A 21,955-nucleotide genomic window follows, 5' to 3' on the forward strand; every position below is an offset into this window, starting at 1 on the left:
CCAAAAGACGCAGAGTTTGGTGATTTCACGTTGTAGTTTTGCAGAGGACGCAGAGAAATTTAGAAAAATTATTTATAACGCACCTACAAAGCCATTGTTCTATTCATTAAACCTTATGTTTAGTAATGTTCCCGTTGCCGTTGCAGTTGTGGTTTTTGCAGGCCCAGCCGATCACGTGGAGCAGTCAGAGCCTCAAGAGCGCGCTGCCTGCTAGGCTTCTTCTTTTACTGAAAGCCGAGGTCAGCACTCTGCAGTCCTCCGTGTTATACAACGAAACTGGAACGTTCAAAGGGCCATTTTGAATCAGTTTTCCAGGCGACTCTCTTCAATGGACACGTGAAGAAAGATGGCATGTTAACTTTACACGAGCCGCCTCGGACACAACAGCTTGAATCCATCTTCTACGTTTTTACGAGTACTGAGTCCGCTTTTATGGGATAAAAATGACGTACATGTAAGATATGAGATCAAGGTCTGATTATTTATTTCTACAGCTGACTATACTCTTTCTTCCCCATTTTAGTGAGAGTTATTCAAGGTTTGATGCTCATGACCATTTCAGGAATTTCCACAATTTTAAAAGGAATAATCAAAGATATAATCTTTTTCTCTGAGTTGTTAAACCTACTTCAAACCTCTACAGCTGGTTCCAAATACATGTCAGTAATCTATTTCTCACCAACTGACATTGTGTCAGTTGCTACAAAGAAAGCAGCAATTACATGAGAGAAATGATCTCAGTTTATATCCCTATTAGCAAATGGAGACATTAACTAGTTGTTCAGTTATTTCAGAAGTCATAATTTTGAAAGGAATAAATTTCAGATGAAATTCAAGCAAAGAAATGATCCTCACAGGTACACTGTAATTTATTGTTAATAAGAAACTGCAGAAAAAAAAACCTGAAAAAATTCAGGCTTTGAAATGATTTGAACCCGCAGAGCATTCAAGATACTAGTTGGCTACTCCTAGCAACTGAGGTACAGAGACACTCATTGAGAGGCAAGTTTTAAGGCGTTCTCCTTTCCCATTAACAATTCTAATCATAATTTTTTTAAAATTAATTTAATTTGAGCTGCAGATGAAGATCAGGCAATGGTCGTTGCAGGTGGACTGTAATTTAAGCAATTGCAGAAAAGAAGCCAGCAACACCTCCTACATACTAGTTGAGTGCAGTAGCACTAATTGAGTTATGAGGCCAAAATTCAAAACAAAAACTAGGGAAATCTCATTTGTCTTCAAATGCTAAAAAGAAAAGATTTGGACAGGGGTTATAAATAGTGGTGCCCAGCATCACTACTGAAAGCTTGATCTGGTAATGATCAAATTACATAAAACAACTGTGTACTCAATGACATGTGGTTTCCATTACACCAACACAAGAGAAATGTACTTGTAACAGTAAGAAACAACAGTAATAAGAGTTTCCTTCAATAAGACAACCACCAACACTGACATGTAAATGGTATGGGTAACATCCACCATTAGTTTTATCAACTGAGTTAACAAAACCAAAGCATAGTTGTTTTTTTGGAAACTAAACTCCCTTATCCTGTAGATCAACAACATAGTGTGCCAACCTGTGGGACCTTGTATCTGTGACAATTCAGTGATGATACACAGGAAACAATACCTTATGGATGATCAATCAAAAGTGTGACCTACCTTACTCTGGTAAGTAATATTTCCTACAGTAAGTTTGCAGAATGCACTTGTGGTGCCACAGGCAGCATTTGTTACCTAAAAAAATTATAATTTACATTAAAACTTAACAACAGTGACCTTTCACACTTTGTGTGGTCTTGCAGTGTATTTTGAGAAGCAGAGATTTTGCATTCTTATTTTCTTTTCTATCAAATAAAGAAGAGACTACATCACACACTTACTCTAGGGAAGATTCTTGGCTGAGTCCAGTTTAACAAAAAGAGCTGCTGTCGCTAACATTTCCTCACCAATAATGGCTTGGTCAGGCTGTACACAAAAAACAAAACTAATAAACAAGCAAATAATACACAGTCAAGATCTTTGCCTCTTGGTCTGCCTAAACAAATGGTCGGTCCTGCTTACATATGTAAAGGACCAAGGTGCAGTTCTTGCTAAACTGGTCCTGTTTTTTTGAGCCTGGCCAGTCAGTAAAAAAAAAAGTTCTCTTACTGACTACTGTACTTCCAAAGTGTGCCAAAGTTGTTAGACGTGCTGAACATTACAGACAGAAAATGGTGAAAAGTTGTTTCTGAGCCTTGAAAACACACAGAAGGAACCAACTCACACACCCATTCTCAAAAGTACAGGTCCACAACTTCTGCTTTCCATTTACTATTCTTTGACTGCACTGCACTGATTTGGTTTTTCTATTCAACTTATCCTCATAAATGAAAACAACCCTTTTGTTAGGCTGACTGTGAACTTACCGGTGAGAGATCCTCTGGTTTGGCAGTCAGTGTGAACCATGTGCATCTCAAGTTGATCTGGCCACTCTTCACATTCTCTAGTGGAAGCCACTGTATTCAAAAATTACATAATTCCAGGTTAGAATAAACTGAGTGAATTTAACCCTTTAACTCTCAAGATCTGATCATCAATTCTCCCCTCTGGCTACTACACATTTCCTTGTAAATTGATTATGAGAATTAGGTTTCAATCAAGGTAATACTGTAAATTGTACCTGATGAGTTTGAGTGTTCTCATTACCTGTTTGCTGTATAATGTATGGATACTATAGAGAGAAGTTACATGGTAATCACTTCTAGGAGTTTTAATCTGAGTGTTTAAACCAATAATTCATCACAGTGGCCAATCAGGACAGGGAGAATTATTAAAATGAACCTGTGAATGTAAACTCAGTTGAAAGAAAAAAAACAGGTGAAGTACCCAAAGTAGAGGAAAGTGTCACTGATCAAATCACTATAAGTTTTATCTCTTTGTATGTGTTTGGCTCAGAGGGTAGCTCATGTTTTAAAGACCAATCACAGACCATAAGAAGTAAACCCAGTGCAATCCTGGGTTGCTTTAATTCAACAATAAATTAAAAATTGCTCTAGATGCTATATCAAATCACACGGTGTTAAAAAAGGTTCCTAACACCGGTTATTGAATATGACATACAACTCTTTAATAAGCAGAAGATTTGCAACTTACCAATTCAACATTGCATTTTTGGACAATTGTACCAATGTCAGCCTTAACACTAAGGAGATAAAACATCATTTGTCAACATCAAAACAGTCACATACATGTAAAAACTGGAGATATGAGTTGCTTTCTACTAATTCATACTTGGATGATTACTTACTGTATGTTCCAAGAGATTCATCATCAGATACTTAGTCTTCATCAAAGACACCAATTTATATTTTCTGACCATGTGAGTTTTCTGCAAAGGCCTTCACATAAACAATCAGAAACAAAACAATCAGAATTGAAATATTCCATATATTCATTCCATATCCGATTCACTGTGTTGTCCTTTGTCTTTATGCAGAATGTCTTGGCTCCCAGTGGCAACAGAAAGAAATATCATCATGAGCTATGGTGCACATACAGTAAGATACTCATTGGTGTTCTGAAGCAATGATCTTGTCCCAATGAATTCATCTCCTCATGGGGGCAAAGAAAATGAGAAATCCAAAAAATGACATAATAATTAATAAATTTATGCCTCACTGATTTCTTATTCTATTTAATTGAGATTAAACAATCAAAAAAGTTTACACAGCTGTATAATTTTCAGAGGAGTTCAGACTTTAAGTATGATTCACCTTCCATGAAACTGGGGTAGAAAAATTTCAGTGACACAAGCACCAAAAGACACTTGGATACATATTACCGCTGGTCAGTAAGGGCTCTTTCATGTCTTTAGCTCATACAGTAATCTCCATAGCTTTGACACATACCTCTAAGAATAACATTTGAATCTCAGTAGAACCTTTAGATATGATAACAATGTCTTTCTTGATTAAGTCTATTTAGCTTCCAGGACTTCAATGCAAAGGACACCCTGGAGTGACAAGAGAAAGCAAAATCAATTGTCAAAAACCTTTAAAAACTTCACTTATGTGTACACTTGGTGTACTCAGTACTACTGAGTTATTCAAATTAAAATAATTGTTTTAAACAATGTCTTGAGGCACAATAAAAGACAATTTGCAGAAAGAAAATTTTAATGATAAATACTGAAGTCACTCACATCAGGCAAGGGGTATTTCAGTTCATACGGATCAATGTCAGTCAAAGGAACTGTGATCGTGTTTGGGAGAACCACAAATCCCACCACAACATCATATATTACTCTAAGGATCATGTCACTGAAAAAAAGGGATAGGGAAGTTAGAGAACCTCACATCACCTCTAATCCATATTAGTTTAATTTATAAATCATGTCTTCTTTACTACAACTAATGATTCATCTTATAAGTATATCTACTGTTGCCCATGCAAGCTTTCTGAAGGGTGAAACATACCTCAGACTGGGAATATCAAGAATATTTGCCACATTAATCAAGTCAAAGTCTATGTCCTGTAAAGAATAAAACAAACAAAATTCACAATAAGCTGAATCATACACCCAATTTGATTGGATCTTACTTTCAATCTATCTGAGGACATGCAGAGGCATAGATTAAATCACCATGAACAACATTTTACTTCCTTATAATATAAAACAATTGGATTTCCTTGTAACAGCCTCAACACACTCAGACACACTTGGCTGCAACTTTAGAGCCACTTTTTTTTTTCTTACCACAGTTTGACATCTGTGGTCTGTAACTGAACGGACCTACTGCAAAATGGAATGTATTTGTTAAATATCCAACCTGATTCAGTTTGTAGTAAAGTATTGACAACCTAAAAACAACTTTTCTTGTCAAAAATTTGTATTTCAATTAACTTTCAACTTATTGGTCCGTTAAGAAAGAAGATTGACACCCCACCCACAAGAGGAACAGCTGGAACAAGAGAGCACAAAATCACACACAGACTTCCACAAAGCGGAATGGGATGAAAAAAAACATAAGAAAACAGCAGGATAATAAATGCAAATTCCAGTTTCAAACAACTCATAGTTTCAGTTTGTAATAAATACAATATACCTGGAGATCTTCAATGCCAACACTGACACCCTTGACAGATAATGCAAAGTCTGAATCCCCAGCATAACTAAAAGCAATGACAATAAAACAGAAATTAGAAAATTTTGCAAAAAAATTTTTCTATCTTTTCAAAATTCTGAGATCTAAATTTAAATTTTCACACTATGTGCGATACATTTCATATCATTTTAGCACTGAGAATTTGGTGTAAAACCAGAAAATATGAACAATGTTAAAGCTTAGGCAATCTAAAATCGTGGACAAATAATTTAAGACAACAGAACTAAATCTCAACTAAGCATCTGTCTAAGCATATGTATGCATGGTATACCGTTTTTGACTCCTTATTCATTCTTCAATGCTGTTTCCAAGTTTTTCAAGTTTTTTTCCAAGTTTTTATAATTTCACACTGTTAACAGAAAAAAATAACTTAACATAACATGATTTACAATGATATAGAAAAAATACAAACACAAATTAACTTGGATAACATTGGCATTAATGCAATGTATATTACAGTGAAAAATTAAACACAACAAAATTGATAAGGGAGGGGAGGGAGAAGAAGGTGGTTTCAAACCTCAGGCAATCATGTTTTGAAAAGTGAAGCTAGCATAATATTAAGCCTGTGAATGCACTTTCTCAAAACATTTTGCCCACAATAATTATTTCTGGGCATTGACATCAGGTTTTCTAGTTTTGTGCAACTGAAAACCATGCAAGTAACTTTGAGAGATTCACAGTTACTGTTATATATTCACATTTTAGTGACCTATATGTTACACAACATGACATGTACAGCTGTAGACACATACACCTGTACTACTCAGAAAAAATACTATATGGTAAACCAAAGCCTTTAATGCCTGTGCTTATACAACTTTGTAAGGGGTTTTAGGAAGGCTTATAAATGGAGGGCCAATTACAGACACATTTAACACAGTACTGCTCGCATATCAGTTAACTGAAAAACTGTTGTATATCTGACAGGTTTTAAATTGGCCAGAACAGAAAAAGCACAAGCTATAACAGCACTAGGCAAAATATGCATTGCATTTAATAAATTGCACTAATTTCAATACATTTAGAACAAACTTAAATTAAAAACTAACAACACAAACAAAACTAGAACATGACAAAAAGGATGTAAAGAACTAAACACCCACTTATTAGACTGCCTTTTGTTTTTGCCCTTTGGGATTTTTGTACGCTAGTTTGTTGTGCGTGCGGAATATATTTTAGTGTGTTAGTCGAGTAATTTACTGTAATAAATTTGTTAGTATCTTAAGGACATGTAAGCCTTTCTGGGTCAGTTTTTTCACTTGCCATTTCCAAGAAGTCATTCTTCAGACTTTGATCTCCTTGAACCTTGTCTTTGCCATTCATTAATTAAAATTTACTCACTCATGCCCATTATGCCATATGGCATGTAGGGTGGCTACAAAGGATCGCCACGTTTTAACTAATTATAAATAATAATTTCTAATTTAACCCTTTCACTCCCAAGATCTAATTAATAATTCTCCTTACTATCTACCATACTATTCTTATGATGTTAGTTCAGAGAATTTGGTATTGGATCAACTAATAATCCCATGATTGATATTCTTCTCTATTCTCATCACCTGCCTGCTTGATATTGTATTGACACTGTAAGGAGAAATTCTGTCTTGGTCACTTGTGGGAGTGAAAGGGTTAATGGCATGAGGGCATCAAATCAAATCATTATGGTGCTGATCAGTGGTACCTGTTTAAACAGTAAGAAAAGCTATTGATTTTAACAGTTGACTCAAAAGTTCATGCTTAAGTATTACTCACTTGTTTAGGTGTAGCATCCTTTGTAATAATTCTTTGAAACATTGTCATTTCATCAGTCATCCACTTTGTTCCTACATTTCTTAATGGCCATTTCTTGCTCTTCCTGTTTCTGCAACATGTCCTGAGCTGATTTATACATGTCCTAAAGGGAATCCAACTGTTTTTCATCTTCTGTGAAAGTATCATAAGGGCAATTCTGTCTGTTGTGGTTCTTCAAGCTCACAGTGTTAATCAATCAACTTTCCAGAATAGTGAGTGATTCCAATGGTACTTATTTACTATGCTCTGTAACTTGTCTGTAGAACGTCAGTAATTTGTGAAATATTAAACAAAAAAAAACCAGTCACCACAGAGCTAGCAATGTTTACCAGTGATGCCCTTGGTTATCTGAAGTGAGAATCCTTATCCACAACTTGTGATATTTTGGACACAGGCATTAGCCAGTTGGCTAATTTACAAAGCGCAAGCTAGGAGTTAAACTAGGGGCAACCAAAAACAAATCCAGTGAACAACAGAGTAAAGAGTTGAACCCAGGACCGCAAGAGAACAAGTCCAGCGCCCTAACCTCTCCACCACAATGTCTCCAATAATGCTGGCAAAATTCATGTGAATGTCACATGTACAATAATATTCAACATATTTCAAGATACAAGGTGTAGTAAAATTAACTTCCAAGGAGAACAATAAAGATCATTGAAACTATTTAGCAACTGGGCTTGAACTGAGTGAGTCTAATTGAGCACTAGGATTAAAACACCTATCATTCAAAATGAGACCATCAATGTGTCAGAAAAGTCATGTTACATGGATCATATTTTACTCTGTCTTTTCTCATTGCTGTGTTCTTCTCCTAGTTTTACATTTATTAAAAAAAAAGAATGGTTTCCTCTTGTCATTCTCAACAGTGATTTTGCTTTACTTAATCACAGACAGATCACATTACCAAAATATTTAGAACAGATTACCCAAGAATTTTTTCATTTTTGCCTTCATGAAGTAGCTTCCTTAAAAAAAGTTCCAACAAACCTGGCATGTTGTCCATTGCACCCAAACTTTTGCTGCTTAAGTCATCTCGGCATCATTATCACTTCAATCTGCCTTTAAAAAAATCAGCATTTAATTATTATAAATATATTATGCCATGAAAACAAATTCACCCAAATGACTAGAATAATTTGGCCACTGCTTACCCTGTAAAAACTATAAAAATCAGGTATATAATTATATAATATATAATTATATACCTGGTTTTTATAGCCAATTGGACCAAGGGAAAAAACAACCAAACTTAAGAAAAATGTTCATAACATGAAAACAGTTAAGGGAGGAAAAAAATAACAGGACTTAAATGTTGATTTAACATAAAAATCCTGATTTGATTCTGGTTGAATGATGAATGCAGATTTTATCATCTTTACACTTTCCTCACCTGTTGAAAATTTTCAAAAAGGTTTTCCTGCTCTGCATCAGTTATATTGACCAACGTTCCTTCAACACTTTGAACAAAAACTTGTTGAAGGACTGAAAATTAAAAGGAGAGCAAGACATGAAAAAAGTGAGTTTCTGTCAAAGGAGCCTTTACATACATGTATGTCAGTTTTACATGAAGGAGGCAGTGTTGTCTAGTCCTTAGCGCAACTTCAAGCTCTTCACTCTCTCACTTGAAGGATTTGTTCTCAGCTGCTGTGAGTTCAACCACATTGTACCAAACTACAATTTGCACATTGTGAATAACATACCTACTTGGAAATTAACTAACCCCCACTTTCTTGCCTTAATGAGACCATAAAAAACTCCATGCAGTTCAGCCATTTGTTAATGTCTTGATTCAGAGTTAAAATGCATGCAAATATTGAGGTGATTCCTCAGTTTATCACCACGCATCCTGTATTGTGCATTAAAATCATGTAATCGGGGGAATGAGGATGTGCACATTCCAAGAACATGGTATTGCTTTTCAATCTATGGACCAGGTAAAAAGGTACACTGGTCTTTAGATCTTGAATGAGTACAGTGACCTAATTATAATGTTTATTGTATAATTTTGGTGTACAATTTTTCTCCTTTAAATTAGGGATTTAAAAAATTCTTCAAAGGGGAAAAAAGATAAGCTAAAAGCATGCACATAGCCCTTTATTTGAGGATGCAAATTAAGATCTTGAAAGAAACGACTCAAGGAACATTTCGAGTCTATGTCATTTAAATTTGCCTGATTTTCCCACAAATTATACATCAGATTGTTCCATATGCTCCAAACTTTCTACCTACTGTATCAAGTTTCTTTAAAGGGTTACTTTAAAAACCCTTGCTTCCACCTGCAGCAAAATGTCCCGTGAACCGATGAAATGACGCACATGATTAGTGCAGGCATAACTTAATGGGGTATGTTTGGCCCATTAAACTTCTAAACAAACACAGTGACTTATCTTTTTAAAAATTAATGTACTTTTCAAAACAGACATTTACAAGGAACATTTAAGGAAAGTTTAAGGAAAATTGTGCAATAAATTTTTTTTCAGAGGAATTACCTTAACTAAATTAGTCTTTTTTAAAGAAAGATACTGAATGCTCTTCTTTTTTCCAGATTTAATTTGTTCACACAAAATAAACCATGCCAATTCATTAAAGTTCTTTTGCAAAGAAAAGCAAAGGTGACTATAATCTTCAAGAAAAGTGCTTCAGTTATAGTTTTAAAGGCACTCAATAACAAAGACATTCTGTAACTTGTTCTAATTTATCACAAATTCTTCATTTTAAAAGAAGTTTTACAAATTAAAGTTCATTTACTTTCTTTTCAAATTCATTTTCTACACCACACAGTTTATAAATAAAAAACATTCTTAAGTCTCTTTGTCTACGAGAAAGTGTTCCAGAGGACAGATTAACATGCTAAGGGACACTGTAACTGATTATGATGAAACTTGTTGCAAAAGATACTTTGGTGAGATATTCTAAAAGCCACAGAAATTACAATTTCTGCATTTAACTTTAAAATTCTAGAGGAGACCACTTGATTCCTGCAGAACACAACTGAAACTTAGGTTTCTCAATGTCCATACCTTAGCTTAATTAAAGATCTGATGAGACGAATTGGCCAACTTACATTTAAATGCTATTGAGGTCAACTTTGAAGAACTCAATCAAAAATTTGAATTTTGTAAAAGGGATTAACCCTCTATTATTTTATAGCTCTATGCTTAAGAGCTTGTGATAAGCAACCTTTCTTGCAACAAATCACCATGATAGAACCTTAAATTCATTTAGAATAAGAAAATCAGAAAAAAATGAAAAGAAAAAAAGGTGTTGCTCTTCTAGACCATAAATATGTTTACAATGCGGCTTAAAATGGGTGTGCAAGTCCTATAAATATAACCTCCTTCCAAACACAGCCATGCCAACTCACGTACATGGAAATATATTTAATATTTGCGTCAATCTATATACTAAAGGGAATTTAATATTATCGATTTCTCTCCTTACTTCATGTCCGATATTGAATGCAACATCAATTGGATCACACTATATTTCGAAGAGAAGATTTTGAATGTTTAAAATACTCGCCTACATTTCGGGGAGTTTGTTGTGACGTACGAAAACATAACAAAAAACATCGAAGGATTGGTGCGTGTTATAGTAGTTCATTTGAGTTGTCCAACGGGGTTAAGTCCATGGACTGAAGGTCATTGTTTTGCCATCACCCCATTCCTTAGTAATCAGTGCAACATTTGTTAGAAGTTGAATAAGTATCGTTCCTATGATACGATACATTCCATAGACATTGAATCGGTTGAAAGTTCTTTGAAGATCTCTCACCTGTCAAGTGGTTCCTGGTAAACATTAGAATTTCATCATCATGATAGAACGATGTTACTTAATACATCCGATATACAATGTGAAGATGAGACGAGTTTTTAGCATAGGTCATCATCATCCGTCATCAAATGTAACTTAACTGTCGAAATAAACCGACTATTCAGTGCGACATCGGTGCTTTCAGTTCTACATTCACGCAGTTCGTCCGCCATTTTGAACGTGGCTGCTACGAAACTGGGTCGAGAGCTAGTCTAGGCCAATCAGGAAGAAGACGCCGTGTTCAGAGAAATCTGTGTAACTGTTACGAATCTGGATTTTGATTTTGAAATCGGGAATTCGGATTTTGCGGTAAAACATGAAATCCAAAAACGACTTTCATCGCTGAGAAATCAATCCTCAAAGTGGATCTCAATTAAGAAATCCAACTCCAGATCTCGTTAATCACTATGTTTTGCGTTTTTCCGGGAAATCCAAAAAGGATCTCTTCTAGGAGATAACTTCCAATGAGTTTAACCGTTGCCATCCAAGACAACGACGCACGCAGTAAAAAGACCGGTAAGGAATTGGTTCGGGTACTTTGCCCCGTTGTGATTCAGAAGAGACCTATGAGAGTTAAGTTTTTATCCAGCTGAATTCTACTTTCCGAGTTTAGCACAAACATAATTACAGTTTTTTTTACACAGGGACTTAAAATTAAATTTTGTGGCTTTTGTTGCGAGTTGGTGGACATGGCCTTTGCTACTTATGCACAAAGTAAATGGCTTCAGCAGCTGTTCAGTTGCACATACCCATGGCGTAAGCTCGACATCGGAACAAAAATTAACCAAATAATAACGAAGAACCAATACAGCCTGGTATTATTGCACGCGACTAACGCTTTGTACATAAAACAACTTGCTATTGGTTCTAATTTGGTGACCACTGCTATTCAAGTCAATAACAGGCCTTAAAAAATTTGAGAGCGATTTCAAGTAACTTAAATCCAAGTCTAAATAAGTGTCAATGCGCTAGTTTAAAGAAAAGACTGAATGATATCTACTCTTTAAAGGAAAATAAGAATTCGGTACATACATTTAAAGAAGTATACCCTTAAAGTTATGTAGTTTTTATCGCCACCTTCTGTTGTCCTAGGAAAATCTCAATACCCTTCTTCCATCTCTCGGAAGGCTTTTTGATCAATTAGGAAGCTAACAAAATGACTCTCTCGGCTAAAGGAAATATTATTTTTTTGTTTTCGATGGCCAGAAATCTAAGTTTCTAGCGAACCTGTTACAGCTGTTTTCAATTGTCTGGTTTCTAAAGACGCTTCTCCTATAAGAAATATTAACCAGTCTAACCATTTGTATGATTTACCTTCTTCCTTGTCCCCTTTAGGTTCAGTGATTAAAGTTAGCTCATGACATTTTCAAGCCTGAAATCAGAATAGTCAATAACCGTTTTGTGTTAATCAGTACCAGTCAAATAATGAAATGTTTCGGCTTTTCTTTTCCTACATCTGGAGCAAACTCGTATGCATGTACCTGCTGGCGAAAGGAAGCAGACAGGCCGTGCAAAGGAGACTAACTTATACTCACAGGGAAAAAATTTGATGAAACCTATTTCATGATCACTCATTTTACCTATGAAATCACAGAGGTTTTGGTTTTACAAAGCACCCTTAACATCAGTATCATAAATAACCACTTACCTTTTCCTCGCTTGTCGGTTGAACTTCTACACACTCCAAATCATATTCACTGGTGTGCTCCTGGACTAGTATGGTTGCTGCATAAGAACTCTGGCCGCTTTGAACCATTAGATGAGGGAACTGACTTAATGCTTGAGATGTTCCCTTCACTTTTGCAGTGTTTTGGGCCGCACTTGATTTGTCCTTTGACGTCTCTAAGATCTGTGAAGGATGACACGAGGAGTGGAACCAAAGACATATTCCATCAGGCATATTCCAAGATTCAGCGTAAGCTATTCTACGGACAAGCCTGTTTTTCCCACCAAAACGGGAAGGTAGATGATATTTTATATTTAATATGTTTCTTTTTTTATGTTGAAAATTTCTTGTTCTACTTTCATTTTTTTGGAATTAGAAAAATTTAAGCGCGCCAAATACATAAGCCGCGACAAGAAAACGCCAAGGTTCTTAGTTGAGTAAATGTTAACGCCTCTGAATTCTAATTTGGAAATCATTCTCGTTGTCAGTGATCTTAGGGAGAATCTTGAAGCACCAGGTCAGTATCGCGTTTTGCTGTTCAAAGATTGGCTGTACAAGCCACATTGGAGGATCTCCGGAAATTGGGGAGGGGGGGGGGTTGATGGCTTTTCCGGTTGACGTTTAATTTTCTTTCAATGCAATTAGCGAAAAAATAATTTACTGTTAACTTTTTTTTACGACTAACGGTTAAAATTCGTCATTCTTATGCCTAAGGGCTAATCTTTTAGCAGTTTCATGACTATCGGTTAATCCATTCATACCTCACATTGCAGCACAATACAAAATTATGGCATTTTACCCACAATGCCTGGACAGACCTCAAGAAGTGACAAACTTTATCATTCTCTTTGGGTTTTACTATCATTGAACCAGTTTCATCTGTTGTGAAGTTCTCTGCTAGCATGATACGATGATAGAAAAGCAAATCGTTTTAAGGGTCAGTCGTCAGTTATATGAACGAAAAAATATGTTGGAACATGAATAAGGTATCACCAAAATCTCTAAAATAAAAACGGAACATTAGATTTAGGGTGGACGATCGAGTTATGTCAAAGAAAATCAGTTCATGTTCTATATGTTTTCATTCTTTGTCAGCTATATTAATCAAAAACAATATTAGCAAGTTCACACCACAAATCCAAAAAGGATCATTTTCAAGCATTCTAAATACTTATAGAAAAGTGTGAGCCGATACTTTTTAAGTTCATATGAATTGAACGAATTTCCCTCTTCAAATTTTCACCTGCTACGCCTATCCATTTCCCTTTCGGATTTCATCTAATCTTTTTAAGTCTAAGACCGTTACCATGGCTGCTGGAATTGTCTGAATGGTTATAGCGGGGGTATCCAGTCACCTCGCCACCAAGCAGACTCGCCACCAGCGAACTCGCCACCAAGGAACGATCTCGCCACCAACGTACTCGCCACCAAGCGAAGTCTTCTCGCCACCAACCACCAATAAAGAGATTAGTCGAGGACAGTAGGATGTTCGGCTGATAAGTCTGTACTCAAACTTTATAAACGTACGTTGTCGAAAGCACGTTCGAAACTGATAAGTTTGTTCGCTTGTCTGTACTCAAACTTTATAAACGTATGTTGTCGAAAGCACGTTCGAAACCGATAAGTTTGTTCGCTTGTCTGTACTCAAACTTTATAAACGTATGTTGTCGAAAGCACGTTCGAAACCGATAAGTTTAGTTTTAATACAACTGCTATCGAGTTTCATTTCATCACTTATTTCTTCCCATGAAGTTTCATTTTCTCTCAAGTAAGTTTTTATTCCTCGCATCGAGTTTTGCAATTTCTCCTCGCTTACGTGCAAAAGACAAACACGATACGTTTCGATGTCAATGAGTTAGGAACGGAACACATCTAACACGTCGCTGAAGGTCATAATTTAAATACAGACAAGCGCACAAACGTATCGGCTGATTTGAATTGTGCTCGTTCGAACATCCTACTCTCCTCGACTACTTTATTCTAGTTTATCTCTTTATTGGTGGTTGGTGGCGAGAAGACTTCGCTTGGTGGCGAGTACGTTGGTGGCGAGATCGTTCCTTGGTGGCGAGTTCGCTGGTGGCGAGTCTGCTTGGTGGCGAGGTGACCGGTAACCATAGCGGGTTTCGCCCATAACGAGTTTCGCACATATCGTTTCGCCCAGAACGAGAATGGTTTCGCCCAGAACAATAAAGGTTTCGCCCATAAGTAAAACTTCTACACTCTCACTCGGAAAACGTCAACCTTATAAACGTTTGTATGCACAGAATGAAGAAAAGTGACTTGACCTGAGATCATGAAATTTTGAAACGAACAAGTTACTGTTGAAACGAACAAGTCAATTATAGCTTTCACTGTGGAGCGGGGATTGTTAAGGTAATTCGCGCACGAAATACTGCAGAGACGTCCGTTTGTCGTAAAAGCATTGCTATGATTTTTTTGCATCACTTTTCTTCTCGAGAATTAAATTAAACGCTTTTGAAAACACTTGCGCGTGGAACATATCATCGTTGCAAATCTTTTGTACACGGAAGATAAGTTCCGCACGCCAGCTTATGAATACATGTGAATACGGTTTCGTGAATACTAAAACAAAGGAATCGAGAGTCAAAGATTGTATTTCTGACATAGGTAACGGCAACATATAATTGGAAAAGAGATAGAAACTAGTCAAGTTCATGAGTGCACGCGCGTGGAATAGCTTTACTACTCCGACGAAGCGTGCGGTACGAAAGCTTTAACTTAAAGGAAATTACCGTCTTGCACAAAAAATCTCAATCAAACCTTATCAATAGAATTTGAAAAACTTACTCTTGCAAAAATATCTCACCTGTTCGCTTATCAATAGATTTTCACTCTTGCAAAAAAAATCTCACCTATTTATGCCTGGGCGAAACCATTCTCGTTATGGGCGAAACGCTTCTTGGGCGAAACTCGTTATGGGCGAAACCCGCGGATACCGTCTGAATTTACCAATTAGATCAACCGTTAGCCGTAATACGGCCAAAAACTTAGCTGCTAGCCGTAGTGATTGATAAATTCTAATCGTCAGTCGTAAAAATTCTAGCCCTATAGAATTGTCTGTTCCTACAGCGTGTCATCTTGTGTCATTTTTGGTTAGCCGTTAGTCGTAAATTGGCCAAAATTTTAACCATTGGCCGTAAAAGCCATCGCCCCATCGCGACCCTCTTAAAGCCGTATGACTCAGTGCTTTGTCTTCAATTTGACAGTGGAGGAGGACTTTTTAAGTCCCACTTGCTATCAGCGATTCTTATCAGGTTCAAAGTACATGTATAAAACTGATATTTTACATTTTCTTACCCGATTGAGCCTTTCTCTTCAATTCTTTAGAAGATTCACCTGAATCTGGAGACTAGACATAAATGAAAAGAACTAAATAGCGACTAACGGCTTTAATGTCTATCGAGAACAGGAAAAGGTCCAGAGAAGACACATTTAGAAATTTGAATGTATGAGCATGTTCATGTTTTTGCGATGGGTTTTTTTTTGTGTAAGTTGTTTTAATTCTCATAATACCTGCCCTTCAGAGAATCTCCCTATTTGTACTTTGGGCTGTGATCAGCTCCTTGTCGTAGCTCCCTTTGTCTCGCTTGGCCATGTGATTATTTGGTTTTGGTTTTTCGACATTCCATGCAAATGTGATGTGTGTGCTGCAGCTGCTGCTTCCGACTGATTCCATTATTCATATACAATTACCTTTGAGCAGTTTTCCTCAGCTTTGCCGTTCTGGCCTTCAGACCCAAATTCTCCAGGGCCCAGTTGTTCGAAGGCCGATTAGCGCTAACCCAGGGTTAAATTTTAATCTAGGTTTCTATATTTCTTTGTTCAAAAGCTGTTTGAGGGTAATTTTCTTCATTTATTTTTAGAGCATTCAATCAACAAATTGAAGAAAAAAAGATTTAAGCTGAATTTTTTTTTTCAAGCTTTCAGATCTTAAATCAAATTTTATACTTACCCTGGGTTATCTTAACCCAGCTTTGAACAACCCGGCCCAGACATTATTCTATAACGAAGTCTCTCCTATATCAGGTGCAAGCTGTTACTTCGAACTATAAAGTAAATTTGAGAAATGTTTCTCGACGGAGAAATAATGAAAATCTACACAAGACTTGCCGGAAAAGACAGCGCGATATGCTTTGGGGCTTCTAAGTGGTGGCTTTGAAAACAAAGATATTTATGTAGCAGAACAATTTTTGAAATGCTTGCGAAAAACTCAAGTCAGACTTTCCAAGTCAGATCTCGGTCTGCCTTGGGCAGTCGCTGCAGTCTTAACATGACTACAAAGCGATACAAGTCAAAGCAGAGCGCAAACGATTACGCTACCTCAAATTTTACCTCCACCGTGACAGCCCTTGAAATCCATTATAACATGTGAAAGAGTTTTTTTTTATTGTTTTTGCGTCCCGAATTCACCTAGCACCGAGGAAACACCGTTGAATTATCCTTGGCCTAGTGTATTATGACGCAACAAACGTGAACTTTACAGAAAATCCACTGACCAGTACTGGGTTCGAAAAGACTGACTCGCTTCTCTCCCAGCGGCATTTGCCTCGGTTTCCAAACGCGTTACGGTGCACAATCTTTCATTTGACTGATGTGCCTGGCTTCCATCAAGAAACATTTTTTAACGCAGCACGCAAAACTGAAGGAGAGAAAGTGGCATACGCAAGCATGCATCCGTTGAGCATGATTCAGTCATCAACGCACGCGCTCACGCCGTTGCCAGATTCTTCGAATCGCCTTTTTGCCCTGCTTTTGTTTTCGCTTCGTTTTTCTATTTTTGCACGAGGGGCCAAAGTGAGTTGTGCGATGAAACTATAACATTGTCGGCCAGTAAAATGTCAAAGAGTAGTGGCAACCATGGAGGTTGACAAAGAAAATGAGTTCCCACCTTTTTACTGCAGAAATCACAGACAAGAAAAGCAGCCCCTAAGTATTACCGATGCCATAGCCGTAGCGCTTCACTTAAAGGTTTCACTTTCATTTCTTCGTTAAACTTAGGTAGTATTGTTAATCAAACTATTTCAAGTGTCTTTTGAAATCAATAACTTATTTAATTCAAATAGCATAAATAGTCATTAAATTATGACTTAGAACTTTCTTAGAAGCTCATGGTAACAACAACCTTTTGAGAGAAAGCCAATTCACGGTTTTAAGAAAGTGCCAGAGCAAATTTGATTGCTCAGTATTTGAAATACTCTTCATCAAGAAACTCACGCCCAATTTAAATAATCAGACGGACTCCATACGTGCGAAACTCTTTGTTTGATATTTTCTCACGTTACAATTTTTTAATCAGCTATTGTTGTTTTTTTTTTTAGTATTTATAGACCAAAAATCACTACTTATTTTGACTTGATAATGACGTTCAGCTAACGTCGAAACGTCGTCGCTTTTTAGCAATTTTTTTTAATCTTGAAATGATTTTAAGAAATGTTTTATCGCAATTTTTTATAGTGAAATGCTTTTCAAAATCACTTCTTGTTCGTAAATTATTTTTAAAAACATTATTTTATTCCAACTTCCTGCATTGTTTGGCTCTTATTAACATGCCCTTAGCCAGTGCATTTGTTAAGTACTCATGGAAGCGCGCGCATCGATTAATATGCTAAATATATGTTATTCACCGGACGGGATGTCCGTATTGGGAAAAACTGTGCCCGAGGTCTTGGATACCGCCCGAGGCTCTAGGCCTCGGGCGGTACACAAGACAGAGGGCACAGTTTTTCCCAATACGGACCGACCTTGGCTGGTAAATAACATTTTTATTTTTTTTTCCAAAACCTAACAAATGGTTACGAAAAGAACCTGAATGATAAAAGGCTGTAAGTACGGCAAGATTCTCCATAAACTGAACAATTTATGAGCAAGTAGATGGTAGAGAAAACAAGGGCAATGCAAATGAAAGAGAGAGGTTTCATCAAAACATATTTATTTGCGTAATGATATTAAAAGGTGATTTAAAAGGCTTCCAAGAAAACTTCGAAACAATTTTTTAAAAGGATCGGATACCGCCCGCTGTGAGCGGGCCGGATGGGGAGAATACTGCCCGCTCTTGGAACCAAGCAGATTGCAGGATTTGTATTATACCACCCGCTCGCGAACTGAGAAAAAAACAATTGAATATTATCAATTGAGTTGATAACGTAGATTGGCCACCGTTAAGAGTTTGAAATGTGAAGTTTCGAGCGTTAGCGCTTCGTCAGAGCGAATGGAGGAATTGTGGGTTGTGCGTGCGTTTATATGCAGAAAATGGAGCTGCACTATGGTTGGGAATAGGGTGAAAACAAGAACAAACTAGTTGAATGAAAAGTGCTCGTTGATACCGTGGGGATTAGAGTGCCGATTTGAAAGTATCGGTGGTTTTAACTCATTGTAATTAATAAAAAGGTAGTTGACCTCATCAGGTTTAAATTTTCCGTTTGTAATTTACTTTGCAATATTTTAATATTTTTCGCTTGACGAAAAACCCCGATTCTTTTTTCTACCGAGCAGTTTTCTGTGGGTAAAAATCAAGTTTACGTTTCAAACAGCGAGTTCACCCAATGGGCTCATATAAGGTTTATGAGAAAGAATCGTGTTTTTGCTTGAGGATGTTTGTTTAATGATCGTAATCAATGCTTTCTTGAGGGTATCCAACAATGTTCTTCAATCAAGCGATCCCGACTAATATTTTCTCTCAATCCCGTAATTCCGACGGCTTATACCGGCCAATCTTGATCATAAAAATTTTTTCCTAGTCCATTTCCTAAACGTAAGAGGGCCTCTTCGGTTGGTGGTGATTTTCTCAACCAGCATTGATCCGTTGAAGTCTTTGGTCACCGTAAGGCGTAAGTTTACCTCTTTTCACCAAAATGATGATATTGTTCATTTCAGAAGTTTTCAAAGTTTTTGGGGGAGTCACGTGATGACACCAAGCTGAACGGACGCGGCTCCGAGCTCTCTCTATGAAACTTTCAAAATTTTGATCCTTAATAGGTTACTATGACCGCGTTGTAATCTTTTGAGTTTATTAATTGGTGACAAGCGAATGTCTGCTAGACGAACAAGGTCGAAAGCAAAGCAACGAACCGAAATGCCCGACACTGAAGCGAAGCTAGACGCAGTACTTGCGAAGATGGACGAATTGCTCGCCGCTAAAGATGAACAAGAGTCGAAGTTGAACGCCATCCTGATGAAGCTAGAAAGTTTGGAAAAAAGTCAAAAGAAAACCGCTCAGGATGTCGACGAATTGAAAGATAGTTATAAACTTTTAGACCACGATGTGACCGAGGTTAAAAGCGCTCTTGCAGAGAAGGCGAACCGCAAAGAGATAGACGCCCTGAACAAGAAAATTGAAGACTTGGAGAACAGGTCCAAGAGGAACAACGTGGTCATATGGGGTTTAAAGGAAAGCGCCGAAAAAGATTGCAGCTCCGTAGAAGAATTCATAGAGGAAGAACTTTTCAGTAAGCACATGGGCCTCGATAATATTGAAGTCATGCGAGCGCACCGTACGAAGATCAACCAAGCGGCTGCGAGCGCTACCGCTCCGCAGTCAAGGCCTATCCATGTCTACTTACTTAGATATCCTGATAAAGGACGAATTTTAAAGGCTGCAGCGAACACCCTGAAAGATAACCCTTTCTGCAACAGTCAGATATTCATATCCGACGACGTGTCAAAATCAGTTCGAAGTGAAAGAGCCAAACTACGGAAAGATCATTTAAAGCAACTTAAAGAAAGAGAAGGAGTCCAGTTCGCGTTCATCCCATGGTCAGTTCCCGCGCAGATACTGTATAAAGAAATCGATTCTGAAGGTCTCAAGTCCTTTAAAATCAGACATGAGTAATCCTTATGTTGCTGTTTTGTTGTCATTATATACTGCGTAATTGTATTTATAGCTAAATGAACTGTATGATTTATAGTTTTGTTTACAATTTCGGCGCAGGCAAAACTGCTTGTCACTTTTAATACCATAGTATAATACAACCATTTGCCATGGAGATCTCGGCGAAAGTGTGCAGCAACCAAGATGGTAAGTGCGCTTTCGTTTGTTTGCATATTTTGTGTGTTGTTGTTTTGTGTCTGTGTTGTACTTCTTGTTCAAAACTTAAATTATTCTCTTACTACTTTTACATTTGTTTTGCTATTCTATTCATTTTCCGAGCAAATAGCACCTATTATAAATGTGATAACACTTAATTATTCTTGCATTAAGAATGCATAATTCGAAAGCTAAGCCTGAAAGCATCAAATTTCTTTCCTTGAATGTTAGAGGCCTAAGCAACTTTCATAAACGTAGGGCAATTTTTTCCTGGTGTAGAAAGCAAAAAACCGATTTAATATTTTTACAAGAAACTCATTCCACAACAGAACGACAGGATCAGTGGCGAAAAGAGTGGGGCGCTTCTATTTTATTTTCACACGGCAGTACAAATGCTAGAGGTGTTGCAATTCTCATAAAGAATAGTTTGAACATTATTATTCAACAAAGTGAAATAAGTTCGGATGGCAGGTTTATTGCTCTAAAAGCTGCTATTAACAATGAGATATACATAATTGCAAACATATATGGCCCAAACAAAGACGCCGATGCTGTCAAGTTTTATCGTAATTTATCAAAATTATTAAGAAATGACGAATTTGGTAATGAAGAAAACATTATTATAGGTGGAGATTTTAATTGTCCTCTCGACATCACACTTGACAAAAAAGGTGATTTACCGATTCCTCGAAAATATGTAATCAACTCTATAGATGAATTGCAAAATGAATTCAGTCTGCACGACATTTGGCGCCTAAAAAACCCAACATTGCAAAGCTTTACCTGGGGGCGTTGTTCACCTTTTATATTTTGCCGACTAGATTACTGGCTAATATCTGATAAATTACATGATTTGGTAACTAAGGTCGATATCATACCCTCGATCAAAACAGACCATTCCGCTATTTTTTTAGAACTTGAAGAAATCGAATCAAGTGGAAGAGGAGCTGGCTTCTGGAAACTAAACACTTCTCTATTGGCAAATGAAAATTATAAACATATGATAACAAACAATTTGCCGACCTGGCTGGATGCAGTTAAAGATATACATGATCCCAGACTTTTGTGGGATTGGATCAAGTTTAATATAAGGTCAAACTCCATCATATTCTCCAAACAAATAGCTTCCATTCGACGGAAACAAGAAGAGGAATTAAATAAACGTTATCAGGAGGCAGTCCTAATGTTTCACACAAATCCTTGTAACAGTACGCGTCTGGCACTAGAAAAATCTAAGCAGGATCTTGAAGCACTGTACGAGGACAAAGTAGAAGGGATTATACTACGCGCAAGAGCTCGATGGCACGAACACGGTGAAAAGAATAACAAATATTTTTTAAATCTCGAGAAACGCAACCATGTTAAAAAGCATGTAAGAAAGCTGCACATTAGCGGTGTAATTTCTACTGACCCCTTTATGATTATGGATTCACAACGCAAATTTTATAAGAACTTATATCGTAGCAGAAATGTTAATCTAGATAA

The 21,955-nt window shown here is 36.9% G+C and overlaps 2 protein-coding genes, 1 long non-coding RNA gene and 1 pseudogene across 7 annotated transcripts in view; 2 read left to right on the forward strand and 2 right to left on the reverse strand.

The window, feature by feature from the left end:
- Positions 1–21,955, forward strand: part of LOC149050568 (uncharacterized) — a 195,225-nt pseudogene that overhangs the window by 38,276 nt on the left and 134,994 nt on the right. The gene's annotated exons all lie outside the window — the stretch shown is intronic.
- LOC149050574 (uncharacterized) lies at positions 292–3,207 on the reverse strand. Its single transcript, XM_089197540.1, has 6 exons — positions 3,139–3,207; positions 2,666–2,716; positions 2,412–2,501; positions 1,666–1,740; positions 629–700; positions 292–427 (listed from the first exon to the last, which is right to left on the reverse strand). Exons 1-5 carry the CDS (start codon positions 3,205–3,207, stop codon positions 638–640), a joined length of 348 nt encoding a protein of 115 aa, XP_089053666.1. The 3' UTR covers positions 292–427; positions 629–637.
- LOC113674435 (uncharacterized) lies at positions 6,909–10,946 on the reverse strand. 4 transcript variants are annotated; one of them, XR_016184231.1, is made up of 4 exons: positions 10,722–10,946; positions 8,338–8,429; positions 7,935–8,006; positions 6,909–7,079 (listed from the first exon to the last, which is right to left on the reverse strand). It is a non-coding gene; the product is annotated as an uncharacterized LOC113674435 (long non-coding RNA). The 4 variants fall into 4 exon arrangements; XR_016184232.1 differs by lacking the exon at positions 10,722–10,946 and adding an exon at positions 9,177–9,299; XR_016184233.1 differs by lacking the exon at positions 10,722–10,946 and adding an exon at positions 9,173–9,245.
- On the forward strand, positions 19,350–20,424 carry LOC113677698 (uncharacterized). Its single transcript, XM_089198139.1, has one exon. The coding sequence runs from the start codon at positions 19,475–19,477 to the stop codon at positions 20,273–20,275; it is 801 nt and encodes a 266-aa protein (XP_089054265.1). The 5' UTR covers positions 19,350–19,474; the 3' UTR covers positions 20,276–20,424.

Source organism: Pocillopora damicornis, chromosome 2, assembly GCF_964200805.1.
Source record: "Pocillopora damicornis chromosome 2, jaPocDami1.2, whole genome shotgun sequence".
Lineage (NCBI taxonomy): Eukaryota > Metazoa > Cnidaria > Anthozoa > Scleractinia > Pocilloporidae > Pocillopora > Pocillopora damicornis.

Bases quoted from the DNA above. Each gene is read 5' to 3' on its own strand.
- LOC149050574 (XM_089197540.1), bottom strand. From the start codon at position 3,207: ATGATGTTTTATCTCCTTAGTGTTAAGGCTGACATTGGTACAATTGTC. The intron at 2,717-3,138 runs GTAAGTTGCAAA...TTCTCTCTATAG, and splicing joins AAAAATGCAATGTTGAATTG to TATCCATACATTATACAGCA. The intron at 701-1,665 runs GTAGGTCACACT...CTTTCTTTGTAG, and splicing joins ATATTACTTACCAGAGTAAG to CAACTGACACAATGTCAGTT.
- LOC113677698 (XM_089198139.1), top strand. From the start codon at position 19,475: ATGTCTGCTAGACGAACAAGGTCGAAAGCAAAGCAACGAACCGAAATG.